A 27,757-nucleotide genomic window follows, 5' to 3' on the forward strand; every position below is an offset into this window, starting at 1 on the left:
TTCAACACGTCCTGCCACATGTCTGCTTGGAAAAAAAAATGAGCCTCACACGGTCACTTACACACAAACACACACACAAACAACACTCAGACACACAACCAACAGCCAGCCACACGCCCTCAGCCACACACACACATACGCCCTCAGCCACGACACATGCCATCAGCCACGCGCCACGCACACACACGGCCTCAGCCACGCACCACGCACACACGCCCTCAGCCACGCCCACACAAGCCCTCAGCCACGCAAACACAAGCCCTCAGCCACGCACACACACGCCCTCAGCCATGCACACACACGCACAAACACACCCTCAGCCACACGCCCTCAGCCATGTCACAAGCCCTCATCCACGGCGCACACACACTCCCTCAGACACGCGCGCACACACACGCACTCAGCCATGCCACACACCCTCAGCCAAGCTACACTCCCTCAGCCACGCACACACAAGCCCTCAGCCACGCACACACAAGCCCTCAGCCATGCACACACAAGCCCTCAGCCACGCACATCCACGCCCTCAGCCATGCAAAATCACACCCTCAGCCACACGCCCTCATCCATGGCGCACACACACTCCCTCAGACACGCGCGCACACACACGCACTCAGCCACGCCACACACCCTCAGCCAAGCTACATGCCCTCAGCCACGCCACACGCCCTCAGCCACGCACACACAAGCCCTCAGCCATGCGCACACACGCCCTCAGCCACGCACACACACACACAAACACACCCTCGGCCACACGCCCTCAGCCACGCCACACGCCCTCAGCCACGTCATACACACACACAACATCAGGCACGCTACCCCCCACAACACAACCACCGCAAAACACCCCAACACACCTTCGCCACGAGAAACACACCTCCCCTTCACCGTGCTGCCAGACACACTACACTACACTACACTCAACACAATTCAAATTTACAGGTCTGGCCACCCCCTCCCCTTGCACATCAACCCCCCACCCCCCCAAACGTGTACACCAACACACCCCCTCAGCTGGCAACACACCTCCCACAGGAACTCAGCTCTTCGTTGAAATAAAAGATATTTGGAAGACAATGAAAATTGAGCCGTCTGTGTCATTTATTGCACAAACACTCATCTCACCCCCACACACAACACCCACCCACCACTCACACACACCCACACCACACTCACCCACACAACACGCCCTCATCCACACACACACCCAACCCTCCTGTGCTGATACGCCACACACAACAACAATTCAACAATCCCCTACACCCACAACACCCTCTCCGCTGGAAACACACCTCACCTTCACCGTGGTGACACACACACTACACTGAAGAGAATGCAAATTACCACGTGTATGCCAACCCTCCCCTTGCACCTCAACCACCACACCACCCCACCCCTACAACGACAAATCAACCCGCAAACATGCACACCAACACACCCCCTCCGTGCCCAACACACCTCATACAGCCAGTCGGCTTTTTGTTTAAATAAAAAACATTATTAACACAATACTACTTCGACACTATCTGTCATTTGGTGCACAAACCGTCATCACAGACACACACAACACTCACCCACACACACACCGAACACTACACAAACCACACACACCCAATACTCCACCAACCACACAACCAATACTCCAACATACACACACACACACCTCAGACCCCCAAACACGCAACACTCACACATACACCCACACAGCCAACACACACCCAACACTGACACAGAACACTCAATCACACACCCACCCACCACTCACACACCCAACACTCACCCACACTCACAACAGTCACTCACCCACACAACGCTCACCCATCCCACACTCACTCACCAACACACCCCACACTCACTCACCCACACACTCACACACCCACCCCACACTCACCCACCCACCCCACACTCACACACCCACCCCACACAAGCAATCATCACACACAACACAAAAACACAACACATACACACACACACAACCAACATTCACACAACACTCACAAGCACCCACCAAGATACACAACATTCAAACACACACACACACACCACACAACAACCACAAAACACCCCTCAATACTGTCACACTTAACCCATTTACAACCCTTTCACGGACCACCGCCGGATGCCTTGAACACCTCCACACCTGAACGCTGTAGCCAAAACACAGAACACAAGAATTGGATCCAAGTGCCCGTTGACACAACAACATCAGGAAGTATACTAAACACACACGCACTGAAACACTTTACTAACATCACACACCACACCTACCGCAACACACACACACACCACCTACTTTCAACAACACACCACAAGTTACACACACAACTGCTCTACACCACCTACAATACCGCACATCAAAACCTCAACACAAACAACACATCTTGCCAACCCAAAACATGCCACCCAAAAAACACCTTCGGAAAACAAAACATACACACCCTGACAATGAAGGTCACACGCATACAGCAAGGATATCTACTACACCACACAATGCACACACCCATTTCACACACGTTGAAATGCACGCACACAATCAAAACAAACAGCTCACAACGCAAGACACAATAGCTCACCAACAAATACTCACAACCACAACATCAACAGCAACAGATAGCACACAGCAACATCACACACTACTTCCATATAATACACACACACCAGGTACATCAAAGGGACAAAGAAACACACAGCATCCTAACACACCAAATCATCAACACACACACACACACACACACACACACAGCATCACCTGCTAATCAAACACTAGAGCGCCAAACACGCCTTGCACAACAAAGAGACAGAGCCAGAGTCAGACGAGCAACACAACGACAACAACAACAACAAAAACACAGAGACACACCAACTACATCAAGAGCCGCTCAGACTCCAGAACAGCATGAGGCACGCCTTGCAAAAGACCAACAATGGGCTAGAAGATCACGAGCTGCAGAGACTACAGAACAGCATGAGGCACGCCTGCAAAAGACCAACAACGTACTACAAGATCACGCGCCGCAGAGACTACAGAACAGCATGAGGCACGCCTTGCAAAAGACCAACGTGCTACAAGATCACGAGCCGCAGAGACTACAGAACAGCATGAGGCATGCCTTGCAAAAGACCAACCACGTACCAGAAGATCACGAGCCGCAGAAACACGAGAACAACATGAAAGACACCTGGCAAAAATGCGACTACGAGCTACAACATCAAGAGCCACAGAGAATCCAGAACAACATGCAACACGCCTTGCTAAACACAGAACAATACGGCTAACATCAAGAGCACAACAAAACACAACAACAGAGACACTACAAGAACAACAACACACACATAAGTACATTAACGCATTCAACACATTACACTTTGCTACGCGCTGCTTTCCTAAATAATCCACACATACTATACCAGCAACATCCAAAGGTCAACATTGGACACATTGACACTATATGTCGCTACTGTCAAGCAAAGAAATTCCACAAGGAATCAGCTGGAATGTGCTGCAGCAATGGCAAAGTTCAGTTACCACCTCTACACTCACACCCAAATCCACTTCTTTCATACATGTCAGGAACAACTTCAGAATCAAAACATTTTCTCCAAAACATACGCAAATACAACTCCTGTTTCCAAATGACATCCTTTGGTGCTACATCTATAGTGGAACAAATAGGATTTAAAAGTACTTTCAAAATACAAGGTCAAGTTTACCACAGGGCCGGCTCTCTGCTCCCATTACCAGAACAAGATCCACAATTCTTGCAAATTTACTTCATGGGTGATGAACAACAACAAGCTGATCAACGATTCCAATCTATACCCGATACAAGACGTGATATTGTCATCTCCTTACAAAGGATGTTATATGAACACAACCGTCTCATTAACACATTCAAAACATCACTTGAACGCATGCCAACTGATGACTATAAAGTCATTATCAGAGCGGACAAAACACCAGTGGGTCAACATGAACGTCGCTTTAATGCTCCACAAATCAACGAAGTCGCTATTGTTATAGCAGGGGAACAATTTAATACACGGGACATCATTCTTCAGCGACGCGCTCATTCACTCACACGCATTTGTGAAACACATCGCTCATATGATGCACTTCAATACCCTCTCATACTTTGGAACGGTGACGATGGCTATCACTTCAACATCATGCAAGTAGACCCAGCTTCCCAAGCAAACACAAATAAAACTGTCTCCGCTATGGACTTCTACGCATACAGATTAATGATACGAGATGCATCGCAAAACCACATTTTACATTGTCGCCAACTCTTTCATCAGTTTATTGTTGACATGTATGCAAAAATTGAAAGTGAGCGTCTTCTACACATACGTTTACATCAAAAACAACTTTGCGTTGATCAATACATACATCTCAGGGATACTGTTGGCAACGATGGTCACGTTGACAACATAGGCAAAATGTTAATTCTACCAGCAACATTCACAGGAAGTCCTCGACACATGCACGAATATGCTCAAGACGCTATGGCATATGTTCGAGCATATGGACGACCAGACTTTTTTTATTACATTAACATGTAATCCAGCTTGGCCAGAAATAAAACAAGAACTTGGGGATGGACAGGCACACAGCGATCGACACGACTTAATCGCCAGAGTATTTCGACAAAAACTAATCACATTAATTTACATCATCACTAAGAGTTATATCTTTGGACAAACACGATGCTGGATGTACTCAATAGAGTGGCAGAAAAGAGGTCTTCCACATGCTCATATTCTTATATGGCTCAAAGAAAAGCTACATGCCATAGACATCAATAACGTTATCTCAGCAGAGTTGCCAAATCCAGAAGAAGACCCAATACTATTTGCAATAGTCACCAAAAATATGATTCATGGCCCATGTGGAAAAATTAATATTCATGCACCATGTATGAAAGACGGTAAATGCACCAAAAAATTTCCTAAGCCATTCATTGCAGACACACAAAGTGGAGATGATGGATATCCTCAATATCGAAGACGCGCTCCCACAGACGGTGGATACACAGCAACAATGACTATTCGAGGCAACAAACACATCCAAGTCGACAACAAATGGGTTGTTCCATATTGTCCACTTCTAACTAAAATTTATAACGCACACATCAATGTCGAATACTGTAATTCGGTTAAATCTATTAAATACATTTGCAAGTATGTCAACAAGGGAAGCGACATGGCCATTTTCGGAATCACAAATGAACACATCCGGGACGAAGTGACACTCTACAAGCTGGGAAGATATATAAGTAGTAATGAAGCCGTTTGGAGGATTTTCGCTTTTCCCATTCACGAACGACACCCAACCGTTGTTCACCTCACTGTTCATTTAGAAAATGGACAGAGAGTATACTTCACACCTCACAACACAGAGGCAGTTGCTGCTCAACCACCAAACACAGCTTTAACTGCCTTCTTTCAATTATGTCAACACGACTCTTTTGCAAGGACATTGCTTTATCCGGAAACTCCACGATATTACACTTGGAATGCATCCACAAAACAGTTCAAGAAAAGAAAGCAGGGTATAGCTCTTCCCGGAACGGATGCCCTTGCAAGTGAAGCCTTAGGGCGTGTCTACACAGTTCACCCAAACAACGCTGAATGCTTCTTTCTCAGAATGCTACATCATACCGTTCCAGGGCCAAATTCATTTGACGCTCTTAAATCTGTCAACGGTCAACTGTGTGAGACTTATCGAGAAGCTTGCCAAAAGCTTGGCTTACTAGAGGATGATCAACACTGGAATAGTACATTAGCCGAAGCTGCATTACAGTCATTGCCAGCCAAAATTCGCAACCTTTTTGCCATTATCCTTACCACCTGCAACCCATCAAACCCCAACACTCTATGGGACACATATCGAGAAAGCATGAGTGAAGATATACTTGCCAAAGCACAGAGAGACAATCCATCACTCAATGTTCACTTTTCACCAGAGATTTTCAATGAGGTACTCATATTGTTAGAAGATACATGTCTATCTATCAATAAAAAAAACACTACTTCAATTAGGTCTACAATCTCCACAACGTAATCATCACGATGTACTCAATACAGAGCTTATGCGAGAGAAACAATACAATATTTCACATCTACAACAATATGTTGCAACAAGAAAACCAATGTTAATTGCACAACAACTTACCACCTATGACAACATCATGGAGCACATCACCAACGGACAAGGTGCAATACTGTTTCTTGATGCTCCAGGTGGAACAGGCAAAACATTTCTCATAAATTTACTCCTTGCAGAAATAAGAATGCACAATGATGTTGCACTTGCACTAGCATCATCTGGCATTGCAGCCACTCTTATGGATGGAGGAAGAACTGTGCACTCAGCTCTTAAATTACCTCTAAACATTGCTCATGAAGAAAATCCAACATGTAATATTACCAAAACATCTGGACAAGCACGCGTTCTTCAACTTTGCAAACTTATTGTTTGGGATGAATGTACCATAAAAAAATTACTTGAAGCCCTTAATAGAACCTTGGAAGACTTGCGTAACAATAAACAAATAATGGGTGGCGCTGTCATTCTTTTAGCTGGTGATTTCAGACAAACACTTCCAGTCATACCACGATCCACACCAGCAGACGAACTTCATGTATGCCTCAAATCCTCTATTTTATGGCGACATGTCAAACATTTCCCATTAACAACCAATATGCGAGTCCAACTACTCGGCCACTCAAATGACCAAGCTTTTGCAGACACCCTTCTTCAAATTGGTGAAGGTACATTACCTACTGACTTGACATCAGGTGAAATTGCTTTTCCCACACATTTTTGTAACATGATGACATCACTTCAAGATCTCATACATCACGTCTATCCAAATCTCATACACAATTACACAAACCACCAGTGGCTCTGTGAAAGAGCCATCCTTGCTGACAAAAATACTTCTGTCAATGACCTAAATCATCAAATTCAAGACATTCTTCCAAACACAATTACTCAATACAACTCAATCGATACAGTTGTGGATACCGATGAAGCCGTGAACTACCCAACAGAATTCCTACACTCCCTGGAACCATCTGGAATGCCACCACATCACCTTCGCCTGAAAGTTGGATCACCCATCATGCTACTTCGCAACCTACACACACCTAACCTTTGTAATGGAACCAGACTGTGCATCAAAACATTGAGGCCCAACCTAATTGAAGCTACTATCTTAACCGGCAACGCCAAAGGCCAAGATGTCTTCATCCCCCGCATTCCACTCATTCCAACAGATATGCCTTTTACTTTCAAACAGCTACAGTTCCCCATCAAACTAGGTTTTGCTATCACCATCAACAAAGCACAAGGACAGTCAATCAAGTGCACTGGTATAAACTTACAATCACCATGTTTCTCCCACGGCCAGTTATATGTTGCGTGCTCTAGAGTTGGATCCCCCCAACAATTGTACATCTGTGCTCCAAGTGGAACTACCAAAAATGTGGTTTACAAACAAGCCTTACAATGAACATACACTTTGCTACATTTGCCTCACCTCTAAATATTGTCATAGCAACTTCAACAAACCACAAACACACTCAATGCACTGCACTCATCTTTTCTTACCAACAATTTCGCCAACACACACTTCAAGCTGACTGAAATACACTACTCTCAAAAATGGACATAACCATCTTTCACCAAGGCTTTCCAACAATAACATTTTATGAACTAACAACCGTAACAAGTAACATACACTTAGCAAAATTGGCCTCATATACATGTGCTTTCTACTGTTGTTGGTTTACAAACACACTTTTCACAAATATTACATAACATTCACATGACATTAAAAGTTTGCAATACACATTATCATACAACATTTACACATACTTATTCACGGTTCACATCCCGGGCAACGCCGGGTCTCTCAGCTAGTATGTATATATATATATATATATATATATATATATATATATATATATATATATATATATATATATATATATATATATATATACACACACACACAAATATGAAGTCCTATTGGCTACAGATGACTATATCCTATATTGAAATAGACTAATCCAAAGAACCTTGATGAAAAAGCCAGACACAGCAAAATGAATATGTCCCATCAAAAACAACCCTGTAGGTTGTATAGAAAAAAGGACCATATTGAATAACAGCAACACATGAATGGATCAAAAAACTGTATGAGGACAATAATATTGAACACAGTCAAAGTTACAAATAAACATCCAACTATGATATGCTATTGTAACACATCTATATGTGAAATATAATCATATTTAAAAAAGCCTGAAAATGAATACAAAGCATAAAAATTATAAATATACAAAAAAACTATACTAAATAATTAAAATAAATTAAGAATATATTTAGTCTAAATTTAACGAAAATTTTAAAGAAAATATTCTGAGTTTAACCTTTTAGGGACTAAAGTCTCTAGCGAGAAGATCCAGTAGGCTTCTCTCTTGTAGAGAGCCTTGATCCTGTCACCTCCTCTAATTGAATACTGATGTGTTCAATAGCAGTGCATTTAAAATTGCTAAGAGATCCATTTTGGCACTCACTGAAATGTTTTGAGACTGGATGGTTTAAGTCTTTTTTAAGAATCAGTCTCAAATGCTCAATTATGCAGAGTTTGAACATTATGGTGGTTAAACCAACGTACATCTTTTATTGCATCCACAGTTTAACATGTAAATCACGTATTCAGTGTTGCAGTTGATAAAAGACAAAATGTTATATGACTTTTCATACTCCGACATTCTTAAATGTTTTAGTTTTAGGTACTGTACGTACTTACAAATTTTACAGCGCCCACAGGGAAAACATCCCATCAATTTTGGAAAAAAGTATTTTTTGGTAGTACATTAGTCATTCTTGATCATATTGGGAGAGACTTTATTCCCCAGAGTTTGTGATTTCTTAGTGGCATGAAGTAATGTGTTTCTGCTACTGTAGTGCCGACGGTTATTCTAAAACAAACCAGTGGCAATCACCAACAAGACCCAGGTACATGCTGGGAACATGCTGAAACATTTCAGTGACATTTCTGCAGAGACTAATGGCCCATCGGATTAACAGCGGGGGTCCCCGGCTGTGTTAATCCGATGGGCCATTAGCCTCTGCAGAAATGTCACTGAAATGTGTCAGCATGTACCTGGCTAGTTTAAGGCAAGCTTTAGAATAATCATTGTCTCATCTGTATGTTCCTTTCTGAAGATATCAGTGTGTACCTTCTGGTCTAAACATTGTAACATACTTTCTATGGAACCTACGTTGCGAGGTATTACCTCTGCCAATCCAAAGTTTTGTTTTTTTTAATCACAAACTCTGGGGAATATAGTCTTTCCCAGTATGATCAAGAATGACAAATGTGTGTGTGTGTGTGTGTGTGTGTGTATGTATGTATATATTCGACAAATCACCCAAAAATCTACTCGCCCAACCAAAAAATCTACTCGCCACCTAGTCCCGCCCCCAACCCCGCCCCCAACCCTAGTCCCGCCCCCAACCCCGCTTTAAAATAAAATATATAAATAAAATACATTTAATAAATTCCTAGTCAGAACAACATTCGTTTTTGCCATAAATGTATTTATTGTATTACATTATACTACAATTAGTCCTTGTTACGTGTGTGTGTGTGTGTGTGTGTGTGTGTGTGTGTGTGTGTGTGTGTGTGTGTGTGTGTGTAAATGTCAGATCTAGAAATTAAAGCCAGGTGTGAATGACTAGTTTCCTGAACCCCTTAACCAGTGTCTGGACGTCCCCGCTTCACAATATCTAAAGCAGAAATCCCGCCTGGGATCTTACCTGATCCGCGGTCCCTCAATGTCCAGGTACCCTCATTTCCGCAATGTTATACATTGGAGGGGAGGTGTTCCCTACCTGTCTTCTGGGTTAGGGGGGATTCCGATGTCTTCCGTGTGAAGCTTGAGTCAGATCTGGAAGAAAGCAGTATAGGTTATTTTGGTGTAGTATAGGGCAGTTAAGATATATAAGGTAAATAAGATATCCAGATCCAGAGTGTGAGAGAGTGTGGGAGAGGGAGAGAGTGTGGGAGAGGGAGAGAGTGTGGGAGAGGGAGAGAGGGAGAGAGGGAGAGAGGGAGAGAGGGAGAGAGGGAGAGAGGGAGAGAGGGAGAGAGGGAGAGAGGGAGAGAGGGAGAGAGAGAGAGAGAGAGAGAGAGAGAGAGAGAGAGAGAGAGAGGGAGAGAGAGAGTGTGTGGGAGGGAGAGAGAGAGAGTGTGGGAGGGAGAGAGAGAGAGAGTGTGGGAGGGAGAGTGTGGGAGGGAGAGAGTGGGAGACAGGGAGAGTGTGGGAGAGAGAGGGAGAGTGTGGGAGAGAGAGAGATAGAGAGAGAGAGGGGGGGGGAGAGAGAGAGAGTGGGAGAGAGAGAGTGTGTGGGAGGGAGAGAGAGAGAGTGTGGGAGGGGAGAGAGAGAGAGAGTGTGGGAGGGAGAGTGTGGGAGGGAGAGAGTGGGAGACAGGGAGAGTGTGGGAGAGAGAGGGAGAGTGTGGGAGAGAGAGAGAGAGTGTCGGAGAGAGAGAGTGTCGGAGAGAGAGAGTGTCGGAGAGAGAGAGAGTGTGGGAGAGAGAGAGAGTGTGGGGGAGAGAGAGAGAGTGTGGGGGAGAGAGAGAGAGTGTGGGGGAGAGAGAGAGAGAGTGTGGGGGAGAGAGAGAGAGAGTGGGGGGGACACAGAGGGGAGAGACACAGAGGGGAGAGAGGGTGGGTGACACACACACACACACACAGAGGGTGGGTGATACACAGAGAGAGAGAGAGGGTAGGTGACTGACTGGGTCGGTGACTGGGTGGGGGGGTGACTGACTGACTGGGTGACTGACTGACTGGGTGGGTGACTGACTGGGTGACTGACTGACTGGGTGGGTGACTGACTGGGTGACTGACTGACTGACTGACTGGGTGGGTGACTGACTGACTGGGGGTGTGACTGACTGACTGACTGGGTGGGTGACTGACTGACTGACTGGGTGGATGACTGACTGACTGGGTGGGTGACTGACTGACTGGGTGGGTGACTGACTGACTGGGTGGGTGACTGACTGACTCACTGGGTGGGTGACTGACTCACTGGGTGGGTGACTGACTGACTCACTGACTGACTGTGTGACTGACTGACTGGGTGACTGACTGGGTTACTGACTGACTGGGTGACTGACTGGGTGACTGACTGACTGACTGACTGGGTGGGTGACTGACTGACTTATTGGGGTGGGTGACTGACTGGGTGGGTGACTGACTGACTGACTGACTGACTGGGTGGGTGACTGACTGACTGACTGGGTGACTGACTGACTGACTGGGTGGGTGACTGACTGACTGACTGGGTGACTGACTGACTGACTGGGTGGGTGACTGACTGACTGACTGGGTGGGTGACTGACTGACTGACTGGGTGGGTGACTGACTGACTGGGTGGGTGACTGACTGACTGGGTGGGTGACTGACTGACTGGGTGGGTGACTGACTGACTGACTGGGTGGGTGACTGACTGACTGGGTGGGTGACTGACTGACTGGGTGACTGACTGACTGACTGACTGGGTGGGTGACTGACTGACTGACTGGGTGGGTGGGTGACTGAATGGGTGGGTGGACTGACTGACTGACTGGGTGGGTGACTGACTGACTGACTGGGTGGGTGACTGACTGACTGACTTGGTGGGGTGACTGACTGACTGACTCTGTGGGTGACTGACTGACTGACTGGGTTGGGTGACTGACTGACTGACTGACTGGGTGGGTGACCTGACTGACTGGGTGTGTAGGTGACTGACTGGGGTGTGTAGGGTGACTGACTGACTGACTGGGTGGGTGACTGACTGACTGGGTGGGTGACTGACTGACTGACTGGGTGGGTGACTGACTGACTGGGTGGGTGACTGACTGACTGACTGGGTGGGTGACTGACTGACTGGGTGGGTGACTGACTGACTGGGTGACTGACTGACTGACTGGGTGGGTGACTGACTGACTGACTGGGTGGGTGGGTGACTGACTGAATGGGTGGGTGACTGACTGACTGACTGGGTGGGTGACTGACTGACTGACTGGGTGGGTGACTGACTGACTGACTTGGTGGGTGACTGACTGACTGACTCTGTGGGTGACTGACTGACTGACTGGGTGGGTGACTGACTGACTGGGTGTGTAGGTGACTGACTGGGTGTGTAGGTGACTGACTGGGTGGGTAGGTGACTGACTGGGTGGGTAGGTGAATGGGTGGGTGGGTAGGTGACTTACTGGGTGGGTAGGTAGGTGACTGGGTGGGTAGGTGACTGATTACTTGTGGTCTCTCTCCCCCCACCCTACACACACCACACACACACTCTCTCTCCCTCTACGCTCTCACTCTCTACACACACACACACACACACACACACACACACACACACACACACACACACACACACACACACACACACACACTCACTTCCACCCCCGAGTTTGAGTGGTGCTTTAAATGTTGGTGGTCTGATGACATCACTCACCCCGTATCTCCGGAGCAGATCTCTTGGGCTGATGCCTCTCCTCGGGGTTCCCCTGAGCAGGTGTCAGCTCACACAGGCACCTCACCCTCCCTCACAGAGCAGTGGTCGGCCATCTTGCTCCCGACGGGGGACGGGGGAAGCCTCCTCCACACACAGTGGAGTGGGGGGAAGCACCAAGACGCGGCTCTTCAGCCTCCCCCCCACCCCGTGCAAGTACGAGAGGGGGCCAAGCACGGGAGGGGGGCCAAGCACGGGAAGGGGCAAAGCACGGGAGGGGGCAAAGCACGGGAGGGGGCAAAGCACGGGAGGGGGGCAAAGCACGGGAGGGGGGCAAAGCACGGGAGGGGGCCAAGCACGGGAGGGGGCCAAGCACGGGAGCGGGCCAGCATGGGAGGGGGCCAAGCACGGGGAGGGGGCCAAGCACGGGAGGGGGCCAAGCACGGGAGGGGGCCAAGCACGGGAGGGGGGCCCAAGCACGGGAGGGGGCCAAGCAAGGGAGGGGGCCAAGCACGGGAGGGGGCCAAGCACGGGAGGGGGCTATGCATGGGAGGGGGCCAGCACGGGAGCGGCGGCAGCACATGGGAGAGGGGCAGCACAGGAGGGGGCCAGCACAGGAGGGGGGCCAGCACGGGAGGGGGCCAGCACGGGAGCGGGGGCAGCATGGGAGGGGGCCAGCACAGGAGGGGGCCAGCACAGGAGGGGGCCAGCACGGGAGCGGGGCAGCATGGGAGGGGGCCAGCACGGGAGCAGGGCAGCATGGGAGGGGGCAACCACAGGAGGGGGCCAGCACAGGAGGGGGCCAAGCACGGGAGGGGGGCAGCGCACGGGAGGGGGCAGCGCACGGGAGGGGGGGCAGCGCACGGGAGGGGGCAGCACGGGAGGGGGCCAGCATGGGAGGGGGCAGCCGGGGAGGGGCAGCACGGGGGAGGGGGCCAGCACGGGGGAGGGGGCAGCACGAGAGCATGGCAAGCACAGGAGCGAGGCAGCACATGGGAGCGAGGCAGCACATGGGAGCGAGGCAAGCACATGGGAGCGGGGCAGCACCCCACCCACGTGCACAGCCGCGCAACACAACCCCCCCCCCCCCCCCATCTTCCGCATCCCAGGTTGTGGACACCCCAGGGGCAGGGGGGGGGGAGATCAGGGGGAAGAGGCTAACCCAGTGCTGCCTGCCGGCCCTCTTCCCAGCGTTAGCCCAATCAGGGAGGGGGATTTTTTTTTTTTTTTTTTTTTTAAATTGGCGCGAGCAGGGGAATTCATAGAGCCGCAGCAACTACTCGCCAGCATCCTAAATCCACCCGCCACGTGCGAGTAGTTATAATGAATTGTCAAACACTGTATATATATATATATATATATATATAAAACAAATTGGAGTAGCACCTTTGGAAGTTTGAAAAGGATAAATCAGCTGTGTAAATCAGATAGAGTTAACAAGGCTATTGACCAAAGAATCCCCAAAAGGGCGAATTTGTGATAAAAACAACTGAAATCAATAGCAAAAATAAAAAATATGAAACATAAAAAATAAAATAAAAACCAGATGTCAGTTGAAATTCCAAAAAATGTACTTAGTCCACTGGAGTTTTGCTGCCCGTATACAAGGATCACCAAATCCCAAGGATATCTGCAGAAAACAAGAAGAAAAAACAGGCGCACTCCTAGTGTGATAAAGTATAAAACAGTACTTATGGGATTGTAAAATATAAAAAGCGCATTCACAAACAGAGTAAAAATAAGAGCATTTATGAGATATACTCAATCGCCTTGAAGCTGTGAAGGGAATGTATCAGCCTGTTCCGTTGGTGCCACCTCTGGTGTATCCGTTGGTTCAGCAAGGTGCACTGGAACCACCGCAGCCAGATGATGTAATAATCAGCAACACGGTCAGAGACACCCTCCAGATACACCTCCCACAGCTCTCACTGCTCACCAGCAGGCAACTGCAAATCCGGAAGCGACAGCAGTCCCAAGCAAAATAGCAGCAACTCCAAGGTACTCTCTCTGTTCGTGCAGTAATGGCAGCCACAAACCCGCCTTTTTGGGAAACGCCCTACACGTTTCGTCACTAAGGACTTCGACCCCCTGACGTAGTCCTTAGTGACGAAACGTGTAGGGCGTTTCCCAAAGAGTCGAGTTTGTGGCTGACATTACTGCACGAACGGAGAGAGTACCTTGGAGCTGTTGCTATTTTGCTTGGGACTGCTGTCGCTTCCGGTTTTGGAAGGTTTATCCCATAAATACTGTTTTATACTTTCCCACTAGGAGTGCGCCTGTTTTTTCTTCTTGTTTTCTGTATATATATATGACAGAGGTCATTACACTCTGCTCATATTACTCGACCTCTGCAGCATTTGACACCGTGGACCACCCTCTTCTTCACATTCTCCATACTCTTGGTATAAGGAACAAACCTCTAGCCTGGATATCCTCTTACCTCTCCCATCGTACTTTGTGTCTCTTCTGCTAAAACCTCCTCTTCCTCTATTGATCTCTCTGTGAGGGTACCCCAGGGCTCTGTCCTGGGACCTCTTCTATTCTCTCTGTACAGTACACACGCTCTCTAGGTGACCTAGTCGCATCTCTTGGGTTTAAATATCACCTCTGTGCTGACGACACACAAATTTACTTTTCAACACCCGACCTTACACCTGCTGTACAAACCAAAGTTTCTGAATGTCTCTCGGCGATATCCTGGATGGCCCTCCGCCTCCTTAAACTTAACATGGGAAAAACAGTGCTCTTCATATTTCCTCCCAAACCTGGCCCTATTACCTCCTTCCACATTACTGTTGGAAGTACCATCATTCACACAGTAGCCCAAGCACACTGCTTAGGGGTCGCACTCGACTCCTCTCTCACATTCTCCTCTCAACTTTTCTAAAACCTGTCGCTTTTTCCTCCACAATATCACAAAGGTACGGCCGTTCCTCTGTTGCTCGACTGCTAAAACTCTGACTCAGGCCCTCATTCTCTGCAGTCTTGATTACTGTAATCTCCTGCACTTTTCATGCGGGTAACGCTGACATTTTTAACCCCACGGTTTGGCAAGTATTATGCCTGCATGGAGCGGAGTGTACTGCTAATTATGACCAACATTTGTGTGATATACTGTATGCTACAGTGAGCACCTCAGTATTTAAGCAGTGGATAGTTTGAATGCTGTAATCACTTAGGTCAGAGATAGTATCATCAATACTCAGTGGGAATTACATGGAATGCCATAAGTAGTTTTAATAGAAGTTCCCTGTTGGGTGTTTAACATCTTAGTCACTGTAGAGTTATAATAGATCTAGTTTTTGCTAGTACACGTTCTCTCATATGTGCATTCATGCAAGTTTATTACAACTGGGACATCCATGGACAGAGGGAAATATACATTGTATACAACAGATTGTTTCCTTAAATTGTACTATTCTGGTGTTTGATACTATGGTAGTTTTTCTACCCTTATTTGTAGTAATCTGCATCTTCCACTATGTTTTGTCTTGATTGATTGTCTGTTTCCAGCTGGATGGTGATCTCACTTAGAAGGGGCTAATTATTAACCCCTTCCTGTGGTGTGGGATCACGGAGACAACAGTAACATCTGCAATACCTGGGTTTGGGCATTTACTTACCAACTTTGGATATCTTATATTCCTCCCCCCCCCCCTTCTTGCCGCACACGTGGTTGAAATGTAACCATAAGATGCAGAGTTTATATATGTTTTTTAATTGATTTTATTGTCTGTTCACTTCAATTATTATTTTTGACCTCACAATAAATATTCAGATCAGTCAATTGCTATATTCATTTTTGAGTACCCCTATTATGAGTTTCTGCAGCACCAGTCTTTTGGTGGCTGCATTTCTTCTTTTTTGGTATATAGTAGTTCTTGCTCATTGGGTGCACCACCATTGAGATACATATACATATATTTGTTCATATATTTTTTGGTTTAATGAATTGGCTTATTTAATTATTAGGTAGTAGAGCTCATCTCTAATTTCTTTGTTCCAGAGTATAACATTTAAAGTGGAGAAAATCGGCTTTAAAGCGCAATTACCTCCAGAAATGTGGAGCAGTGTGTGAGCCCTCCTGAAGATATCGGATAAAGTTTGTCTGCCATGGTTGTGGCTTAAATTGTCAGGGGCAACACATGGTGGCAGGAGCCTTTGTCTAGAGCTGATAAAAGTGTACTATTGCTAAGTCTGGGCAGGAAGGGGTAGAGATTAAAGGGAGGAGAGGTTGTAAAAATGTTGAAAATTGAAGGGGGTCTAGAGCATATAGGTTTCTGTATGTGTGTAGAAGTAGGTGTTATGGAGGATGCAGAGGGTAGAGTGAGGCTAAAGGTTAGGTAATAATTAGAGTGATGGAAGGGCGTGTTAGAAGAGTTAGAGACTTAGCAGAAGCGTGAGAAAACAAGGCCAAGAGAGTGTCCATTGCAGTGAGTAGGAGAGGTGGTCCATTGGGAGAGACAATAGATTAAGAGAAAATTGATGACTGAAATGGCATTGGGATTGTAAAAAGGTATGTTAATGTCTCCCAGGATGACCATAGGAGTGTCAGAAGAGAGGAAGCGAAGTAGCTAGGTGCCACATTTTGAAGACATTGAGAGGTTGGTCCATGGGGGCAATAGACAACAGAACATAACTTTGCTTCTGGTTGTAAATCAGTAGAATACACACAGGATGTTTGGTTTTAAGATTTTTTTTTTTTTTTTTTTAGGTCTTGTACCTTTTGGACCAGAAGAACCTTCACGATTAAGAGAAGAAACAGATACGTGATCCGCAAACTATTTTATGCTTCGAGTACTTCCAGTCTTGGAAGCGTGACATGAGGTGCTGTAGCCCACACCTTTGATGTGTGAGATTGTGTGCAGCTATGAATTGGCAGGCTTTTTTTTTTTTTAACTAAATGCACGTGGAGCAATCACAGAAGCAGTCTGTAGGGGAGGCATGGCTGAGGGGATAATACTTTGAATCCTGCACTCTGAGGTGTGAACGATCAAAGATAAAAATGTAAAAAAAATTCACCTCCAGGACGGTACAACAAAGAATTACTGGCATCCAGGGGGACTATTATAGGGGAAGGGATCAGGTGATAGATCCCCATCTCTAGCATGATGGGGCCAACAACCCATGGTCATATGCTTTAGGGTGAACATACTGTAGGAGAAAAAAAAATGTTTTGTTCTTAACACGAGGCTCAGAAAATGTGCTTTTAAAAATATTTGACAAGTTTTTTTCTTTCTTCAAACTGTTTTTTCTGTCTGTATTTTTAGGAGTAAGGTAGAATACCTTTCATTGCCAACTTGTGGTTAAAAAAAAAAAAGAATGCAATCTCTCAGTGCCACAAATGTCCCTGCTTTAAGCAGAATTTTTTACCCATTTTTGTCCTTGCAAAAATTTGCTTGGAGGGACCATTGTGGTCCTGAAAGCTTGCCCTCTTTTTAACCACGTTAGCAATTAAAAGGATTACTCTACCTTACTTTTGTCTATTCTACTGGCTAACATGGTACCATCTTCTGTGTCAATATTTTTAGACGGCAAGCAAAGATGAAAGGAACGTATGTACGTACGTACGCAATATTACATGTACGTTTCGAGAATTAGTTAATTTCCATCTAAAGTAGATAAGACTATATTCCATGTCATATCTGCATAGCATTGTCAACAAGCAAGTTAAACAGCTCACATACTTTATCTACAGTAAAAAAAAAAAGCAGGAGAAATAAGTAAGGCCCATCATGAAAGCATACAAGCCACCTGGCACACAAAGCTTTGATAAAGCTAGAGTTTGTGTTTCTAATCTGAGCAGTAAGAGACTCAATATTCCTCTTAAAAACCTGAGCCACTGCTGGGGGTTCCGTCTTTCACAAAAAAATTGCAAAAACGCTAATTAATGCTACCAATATAGGAATGTTAAGTTTACCATATATATATATTCAGGACCTGCATTTTGGCTTGCCTAACAGTGTGACCAATGGATTTCTGGGTAGCTTGGAGCCTGTAACTCAAGCTATCTGCTCCAAATTACTGTATTTCACTAGAGGAGCAAAATCCTTATCTTATCACATCCACGTAAGTTGTTAAACAGGTCATAAAGATTTGGGGTATGTGGTCACCGAAGTATGATGTTATAACCATTCTGTCTTTTTTTTTCTACTTAAAAATTATATAACACGCATTTAACCATTAGACAAAGTAATTATTTCCCAAGAAGTGAAAGGCAGTCAGTATGCCACTCCTGAAAAGCAAAGGGTACAGCATAAAAAGGATTGAAAAAATCCTGTCAGGAAAGAACAAGTTGTAGAACTGTGTTCATAGGGAGGGCATGCAGGCAGTCCACTGCTGGTAGAATGAACTGAAAAAATCTGACAGAGGCTGGATCACAATAAAAAAGATGCAAGGTTTTATTGAAGATAACACATCACAGTATGTGCATGGCGCTGTAAGAGGTAACTCTGACGCGTTTCGGGCTCCCTGCCTTTTGTCAAAGGGCAGGGAGCCCGAAACACGTCAGAGTTACCTCTTACAGCGCCATGCACATACTGTGATGTGTTATCTTCAATAAAACCTTGCATCTTTTTTTATTGTGATCCAGCCTCCGTCAGATTTTTTTCAGTTAATTCTACCAACAGTGCACTGCCTGCATGCCCTCCCTATGGACACAGTTCTACAACCTTACGCTGCAGTTGCACACGGAATACAGGACATCTATGGGCATGATTTGCAAGTGTGAGTACTTTCATTGCTTATTCTTTAGTACTCTAAGGGTGTTTGTCTAGCCCAAGGGGAGTGATTGTCCATTTAGTTTCTCATTGGGATTACATGGTACATTCATTTGGCACTATGGGATCAATCCAGGAGTATTATGCTTTGTGTTCCTCCTCCCCCTAATTGGAGCATTATTTGACTACCCTCACAAGCAAGCCCTCATCTGTTTGAATACCTGCTATTACATGGATTGGAAATCATGTTTATCTACTGGTTACTATAAACCTAAGTATATTCCTGAGCACAGAGACATAGCTTGCCTCTATGTTCACCTAAGGAAAGAACAAGTTGCAATGATTGGGGATTGGACTTTAAGGTGGCAAAATTTTTAATACATTGGTTGAAGAATAGATGACAGAGTTGTGATAAATGGAGTAGATTCAGAAGAGGGGAACGTAATCAGTCAAGTACCTCAGGGGTCTGTACTGTGACCAGTGCTCTTTAATATCTTTTAGTGACATTACAACTGATTCAGAGGGGAAAGTATGTCTTTATGCAGATGACGCAAAGATCTGCATCAAGGTCAATAGTCCCAGGGGGGTAAGTGGGGGCGGAAGAATGGGGTAAACAAAATGACAAGTGTGTCAACTACAATTTATTTAATGCCAAAAAAGCAATTAATTTGGGTCACAAAAATCCAGAGGCAGAATATAGGATTGATGGCACTATATTATCCACTACTTAGAGCATAGGCAACTGGGAGTCATTATTACAGTAGACGTAAAACTAGACGAGCAATGTAAAAGGGAGGTTGAATTAGCAGCAGAGAGGCGTGGTGATGCCATTTTATAGATCATTGGCAAGTCCTCACCAAGAGCACAGTGTTCAATTCTGTAGAACATATCTCCAGAAGGTCATATATAAATGGGCGACTGTGCTAAATAGGGATTCTAAAATGGTGCATGATCTACAGCACAAGGCTCACCAGGAAAGACTACAGAACTTTAATATGTAAAGCTTGGAGAATAGAAGGAAGATGAGGATATTATATGTATACTGTATGTAAAGGGATTCAAAGTACAGGAGGGAGGCATATTCCAAATAAAGAGGAGTGCTAGAACAAGAGGTCATTCTCTGAAGCTGGAGGGTGTCAGACAAAGGGGATATTCACAGAAGTACTTATTTATGAAGAGGGTGCTAGATTCGTGGAATAGCCTCCTAACAGATGTGGTAGGGGGCTACTACAGTCAGGGAATTCAAACATGCTTGGGATAGACATCATGCTAGCCTAAGTACAAAAGGAAGCCATGGATTAAAAAGGGTCTGAGGTTTTTACAGCAGATGGGAAAATGGACAGACACAATGGGCTATGTAGTTCTGATCTAACAAATTCTATATTTCTGGAAGTTTATATTTATTTTTTTCCTCAAATATATTTTTTTGAAAGATTCTTTAATGCATGTTTTTCATATCCTAATAAAACTAGTACACGCACTCACTCTGCTGTAGCAATATATTGCTTCAAAAATAATATACTGTACCAGTTCTTTGACATTTGGAAATTGGTTCAGTGAAGATGGATTAGCACGTTGGGACTCCTATGGTACCCTTCCAGAAAATTAACATCTGGCAGGATAAAACAATACTATGTATAACTACACATTTCTAACACACTAAAGATTTTTCGGCTATAATAAAGGAGACCCAAGACAGGTTAAAGAGACTAAAATAAATAAAAAGAACAGTTAAAAGGACTGTTGTATGCATGTCTCTGACCTAGATGAATGCTTAGAATTGCAGTTCTGGACATATAAAATTACACTTCAATATTCATCCATCAGAAATACAGCTCAATGATTCTCACAGGTTAAACGAAAATCCTTGCAAACAGCCTCTTACTTTTTCCAGCAGTGTATGCAACTGGCAACATGCCGGGGTTGGATTCAGACATTGAACACATCTTTGTCTTTTGATAAAGTTGCCTATCAATATTGTAGATTGCATGTAGATGAATGCCCTTATCCGCAGTAACACCGCTCAGGACATTTGTATTCCTTTTCTGCCCTTTTTATATTTTGCATGTCACAGCAAGAAAGTTTTAGAGTAAAGAGTAACCGCTAGTAGAAAGAGCTATTAAAAGTTTCAGGTTTCTTTTCAATTCATGCTTTACAGCTACTAGAACTCTTGACTGGTTTTTTCAATGGATGTCCCCTTTCTACACGTTGCGGTACCATCATTTCATTTTTATTCAATGTGTTGACAAAATAATAGGGTGGTGGTTCTCAAAGTGAGATTGGCAAACAATTTGTATAACTACACTATCTAATCAAAGAGGTATAGTACAGTGCACAACGGCACAACTTATCCTTTCTGAAAGTCTCCTGGAACCAGTTGTGTATTTTCCATATTCTGAGACTGCCAGCACTCCCCAGTGTAAGGTCTCGGCCAGGGTAAATGCACGCTCGCTCTCGAGCGCCGTGATGTCACGCGCTGAGCCAGTTGGAGCGATTCCTGGCCATTTGAAAATAGACTGTAGGGCGCGCAGGGCAAGTGCCACCCCTCAGTTATTCTATGTTCTTGTAAACCCCTTCCAATATAGTTGCAGAAAATAGAAGGACACTGTGCATTTAAAAGGGACGAGGCCTGATCCTACTCCTTTGCTACAGGGAACTGAGGGTCAGAATAGAAAGGAATGAGAATTCATGGGGCAGGTCACTGTCCAAGGTAGATTTTCAGTTTGTAGGAAACATTACATTAAAATGTTGTTTCAGATCAATTCCGTCAGAATTTTTATAGGAGGAGGGCTCCCAACTCCTTCTTACTATAAAGTGTAATAAATATCATTGGTTATATAATACTATGGTACATACTTGAAAACGAGAGGTAACTTTCAATGTATTACTTCCTGGTAAAATATTTTATAAATAAATAAATATAATAATAAAAAGACAAAAAGTGCACAGAATATTGAAACATTAACAAGTAATGTATAATCTGCTCAAAAATACTTGGTACTCATTCAATCCACAGAACAAATTTAAATGCCCCAAAATAAAGCAGATATCATCATATTGATATGACAAAATATGAAGTAAGAGAGTCTGATTCAATACACTACAAAGTGACCATAAATCGGTCTCATAGTGATAGTTGACAATAGGTAGGTGTGTGTGTGTTAAATGGTCATATAATGTTTTTCAAATTATAGGCTAAAGCTGTAAAATTCCGGGCATTATTGAAATCCCTGCTCTCTGATTGAATAATGCCGGAATTTTAACCATTCAGTAATGTCCGAAATTTATGGCAGCTTGCAAAGTTTGGCTAGAAATACAATCAGCTTTTCCTTTGTCAGAACAGCTCTGAGACAGGGCAGGGGATTGGTCAGGAAGTCGCAGCCAGGCAGCGACTCCTCCCCCTCCCTCTGTGCACAGAGCTCCATGCCGGATACAGTGAGGAGGGAGAGTGTATTTGTAGCTGCAAATTAAGTGTCTGTCTGCAGAGTTTGTTTGTAGCTGCAGTTTCTGTCTATCTAGTGTGTGTGTGTGTGTGTGTGTGTGTGTCAGCAGCAGCGTTTGTGGGTGTAGCTCAAGAGTTTGTGTGTAGCAGCAGCTTGTGTGTGTGGGGGTGTGTATAGAGCTGCAGTTTGTGTGGTGCTGTTCTGTTGTATGTGTGTGTAGCAGCAGAGTTTGTATGTACTGTAGCTACAGAGTGTGTGTGTGTGTAGCTGCAGTGTGTGTGTGTAGCTGCAGTGTGTGTGTGTATACAAAGGGGGCGGCAGCGTGTGGATATAGATGGCTGCCGTGTGTGTCTAGAGGTGCTTTAATGTATTTACCATTTTATTTTATTTAAAAAAAATAAATCTATATAACTATACAAAAGGGTCTATTATTTATGAAAAAACCCCTACATTTAGCTTATAATAGTAAGAATCCCTGAAGAACAGGGCCTTACTGGCCAATAATGCCCTGGCTGGGTTAAAGTCCCTCAGCTTCGCCTCGGGCCTTCAACTCTTTCAGGCATTATTGGCCAGTAATGTCCTGTTCTTCAGGGATTATTACTTAAATATAGTTCTAGAAACTGCCAAAAGTAGAAAGCCATAAAATGAACTGAATGTCTTCTCAAGCATGATTTTGTATGAAAAAGGCTGTTATTGTAAATAGAGATGCACTTTATAGGCTCTGACCCACAAGTATTTGTTTGACAAGTGTGAGGCGGAGGTCATTAATAATTTCTTTCATGTTTTTCTATACACAGATTTTGTCTTACATTTGCAGGTGTCCTAATTGGCAACTATACAGAAGACACAAACTAAGACATTAGTAAAAGGTGATTATTCACGGATTACCAAGTGAAAACATTATGCAGTAGTTCAAAAGCACAGAGTAAAACCTGCTTCTGAAAATGAATTCCAGAATCATTGTATTTAGTGACAACATTAACATTTATGACAAACACAGATTAATCAGGATACTATATTTTATTAAAGATCATTTTATGAATATTACACACACACAATATATATATATATATATATATATATATATATATATATATATATATATATATATATATATATATATATATAAACCCCTTAGAGAAAATATCAAAAGACTTTAAATCAGTTTCAAGAAATGTAGAGACAAATGGCCAAAATACTGCACAATCAAACGACAATATATACTGTAATTAACAGAAAAATGCATCTGCTGTGTAATAGTTTTGTGGACTATGAATGTTGCAAGTAGGATAATTGAGAAAGCATATAAAATACTAGAACACAATAACATTTCCATTAGCCTGTATACAGGTGAAATATTAAACCTCAGCTTTAATGTGTATAAATCATTTGCAGAGCCTTTATTGGCACATTGGTTCAACTGCATATGGTGGTTGGTTTCAATTTATTGGAATAATAAATAAAAAAAAAAATAGAGAATTATTGCAGTGAGTCATGTTTATCATACTCTGAAAAGGTTTCTAAAACAAAGAACTGAAAGAAAAACAGCTGCACTCAAATGTTAGCTTCTATGGCCCACATTCTTTCAAGTGAACTCTTCAGTGAATCTGGGCTTCAAACAAAGATTTTCATAAGCATACCCCGATCTTACAATGTTACAGGTAAACATTCCCCCTCATTCATTAGGGATTGGAACAATGGATTTGCATTAAAAGGCAAAGTTCTCTTACTCAACATGTTGGAAGATGAGTACCTGTCCATACGGTTAACTTTATATTTCAGAATCACTTGAAGTCTGAATTTTGAGTGTTTTTGTTAAACTTCTAAGGGGTTCATTGTTAAGAATATTTAGAGTACAGGTGGTCCTCGCTTACCGACATCCCGGTTTCTGACGGATGCATTATCCGACGTCGCACAATTCAGTCTGCCGGACGCATTGTCAGACGCCGGACCCGCTTATCTGACGGTCACCGTCACGGATTAACATGGGACCCTGAATCCAATGGTCTGTTAACCGATTGAGGTTTGCGGGACGCATTCCGTTAGATAAGTGAAGAACGCCTGTACTTTATATATTTTAAATGTTTGATTTAAGTGGAGCAGTTCAACCTACAATCCCTTTGTTTGCAATTAATTTTATTAGTGAAACAACATTCATACGGATAACCTGTTAAAGGTGAGCGAAGTGAAGGGAGTTAATTTCAGAAATATATGAGCGTGGCCAGTGTAAAAAATATTGATTCTGAAATCCCATTCTGTGCTACTCCAGATTTACAATCCAAATTAAACATGAACTTTTGAGATATCATGAACTTTACAAGCATTTTTATGTTGGTCAAATTATAGCTGCAATATATGAAAAAGGAAACCTGCAAAGTGTATAAATAGCATGAACAAGCCTATATTTAAACATGTAAAATTTCCAAAAAAATAAACAGAACAAACACACACAAACAGAAGTAGAAAATACATGTAAAAAATATGGAAATTAAAAGTTTCTTCTATGATCAACTAAAAATATCACTTGTGAGCCATTTACAAGTCTCAGACTGGTCTGCAACCCTGCTTTTCACCATTATCTCTTAGCATACAGTGCTTCCACTGCAGCCAGGGATTCTGGGAAATGACATGCAAATGAGCACTGTCAGAGATGGCTTTAACATATATGGCACATCCTGTAAGTAATGTCACTTAACCTGTAGCAATAAAATGACAATTCTTATGGTAATACACAGAGAATTAGATTAATAAACTGAATGTGGATAGATAGTAAATACATGTAATATCTTTTCATATGCAAAATCTGCAATAACAAATTTCATCACCGTTTTGCAGATAGAAAAAAAAAATTAAGAAAAGCGCAGGGACAACATATACATCATTTTTTTCTTTTTTTAAGAAGAAGCAGTATTCAGAACTTAAGATTTGGAGTTGAAATATTTGCACATTTTTAGGCACATTGTTCTTGGTACAAACTTTACAGGTCACAGCAGCCTGTGCCATGTAAACTATATAATGGTAGTTGGTGATGTGCAGCAAATCAAAGCTTCCTTGGCATCATTTAAGGTGGATTTAAAAGTACATTTTGTTCGTTAAAATTTGTGAACAGGTACATACGTTTTGTACATTCAACAAACCACAAAGTTCATGGTATTACAAACACAAGTTTGGTTCTATGGTAATTCTTCCTACACCACAGTGTCGGCTGTTGTCAAAAATGTCAAACAAAATACTGTACACATACTAAAGTTTCAATAGAAACAAATCCCTCAATAAACAATGTAATATTCAATACAAATAGTAAGTAGTATAAAAAATAAGGCACATTTGTTTTGATATGTTATTAAGGAATAAAAAATAAAATATGAGTCCCATCTGGTTATATATTCACTTCAATGTTTTGAAAAGCAATGAAATAATTGCACATATCCCAAGAAGTCAAGTGACAAAACCAACATATTTTAGTAGACAGAATAATCAATTACTAAATTTGCACATCCTTGATTGAAAAAAAAAAAATTCCACAGATTGCACTTTATTTTCCAATTAAAATTCTCATCAAAGGAATTACATTGAAAATTATTTTGATTTTGAATGTTAGAACTATTTGGCCACTAGCCATTAGTCAAGTGCTTTGTTAAATTCCAATTCCATATTATAAAGGAAACATCTTTCATTGTAATATTTCCTTGTACAGTATAAATTATAAAAAAAAAATACACAGAAAAGTAAATCAAATAATTACCTAATTTAACCTGAGATTTCAGAAATGGTTGAAAATCCTACAAAATTGATACCATATATAGAAGAAAAAAGTACTGTATTTTAGCAACATGGCTTTCTTGTAGGTGTTGGTCAACTAAAAACTGTAGAATGCAGATCCTCACAGTGTCCAGAAGCTGGGCTAACAATGTGCTTCTTTATTGCATTTCAAAAGACAGGAGATGTCATTTGTTTAAAGTCAAGTTCATCTCAGTTTAACTCTGAATGTACTTAATTCCATGGGGCTCATGCTGATCTCGCTTATGTTTCGGCCACCTGATGATGAATACATCAAGGATAACGACGATGGTATTAGACTCTCAATTTTCAATCCGTTGAACAGTTGGTGCACTGGAATCTGAAAATATAAAAATTATTGAAAAACGGTTACAGACATTACATTGTACTAAATTGAAATGGCTATAGAGCAAGCCCTCACATTTTCAAAACAACGAGCAAAATATAATCTCATGTAATCACTGCTTGCTGACATTTTTAGTTTGACTTCGCAAGTTGTATTGCCATATACTAAATTGACTTGATGGCTTGCTGAAAATGGGGGTTATGAGAAAGTCTTGAAGGAGGGTTATCTCACAGGAGCTAAATTGTCGCATTTTTGAGCAGAAAAATAAACTAGTTTTTTAATGAATAATTTTCCTTTAACCTGGCATGCCAGCACTTGGCATTCATATTGAGTTCCCAAGCAGTTTCAGGTTAGTTCACATAATACTTCCAATTTCATATTACCACAAAATGCTATGAAGCTTTAAGCAAAGACTAAAGTAAAGTTAAAGTAAAAAAGTATAAAATAATAAAGTTAAAAAAAAAGTAATGTGTGCTGAGCACACACATTTTAAGTGAAACTTCTTTATCTTTGGTCACTGTTTTGTCACAAATATTGTATTTGTGATGGTGAAATTTTTAAATTAAAATTCAAAACACAATGTCAGTGGCAAAACACAAAGAAGTTTGACTTCTTGCTCGGCACACACCTCTGTTTTAGCTATTTGCACTTATAAAGTTATACTAACTGTCTCTGTGTGCATGTGCGTCTCTGGTGCCTGTGTGTGTGCCTCTGGGTGCACATGTGCGCCAAACTCTGGCCACCACTGCGCATGTGCATCGAGACCCGGCAATGTTTTCATGCGCATGCCCGACTGTCGCCTATTAGTACCGTGATGTCACTCGTGTTACGTTTTTTTGTTACAACACAAGGATTTTCCCCCATGAAAACTTTGTAGGCGCCAGCAAAGAAGTTTCACTTAAAAAAAAAAAAGTTCAGCAAGATAAAATATGCTGCA

General features: G+C 43.1%; 2 protein-coding genes across 2 annotated transcripts in view; one reads left to right on the forward strand and one right to left on the reverse strand.

Moving 5' to 3' along the window:
- The first annotated feature begins 3,633 nt into the window (after positions 1-3,633).
- Positions 3,634-17,305, forward strand: LOC142493413 (uncharacterized). Its single transcript, XM_075597481.1, is given in 4 exon segments — positions 3,634-4,539; positions 4,541-5,980; positions 7,305-7,377; positions 17,247-17,305. Coding segments are annotated over 4 exon segments (2,478 nt in total).
- A 6,390-nt stretch (positions 17,306-23,695) lies between these two features.
- The window catches only part of MAN2A1 (mannosidase alpha class 2A member 1), a 316,852-nt gene continuing 312,790 nt past the window's right edge, over positions 23,696-27,757 (reverse strand). The window contains exon 22 of the mRNA XM_075601938.1: positions 23,696-26,814. Within this exon, the coding sequence (XP_075458053.1) occupies positions 26,662-26,814 (153 nt within the window). The 3' untranslated portion in view covers positions 23,696-26,661. The remainder of the gene's footprint in view (positions 26,815-27,757) is intronic.

Source organism: Ascaphus truei, chromosome 1 (genome assembly GCF_040206685.1).
Source record: "Ascaphus truei isolate aAscTru1 chromosome 1, aAscTru1.hap1, whole genome shotgun sequence".
In the NCBI taxonomy this organism is placed as follows: Eukaryota; Metazoa; Chordata; class Amphibia; order Anura; family Ascaphidae; genus Ascaphus; species Ascaphus truei.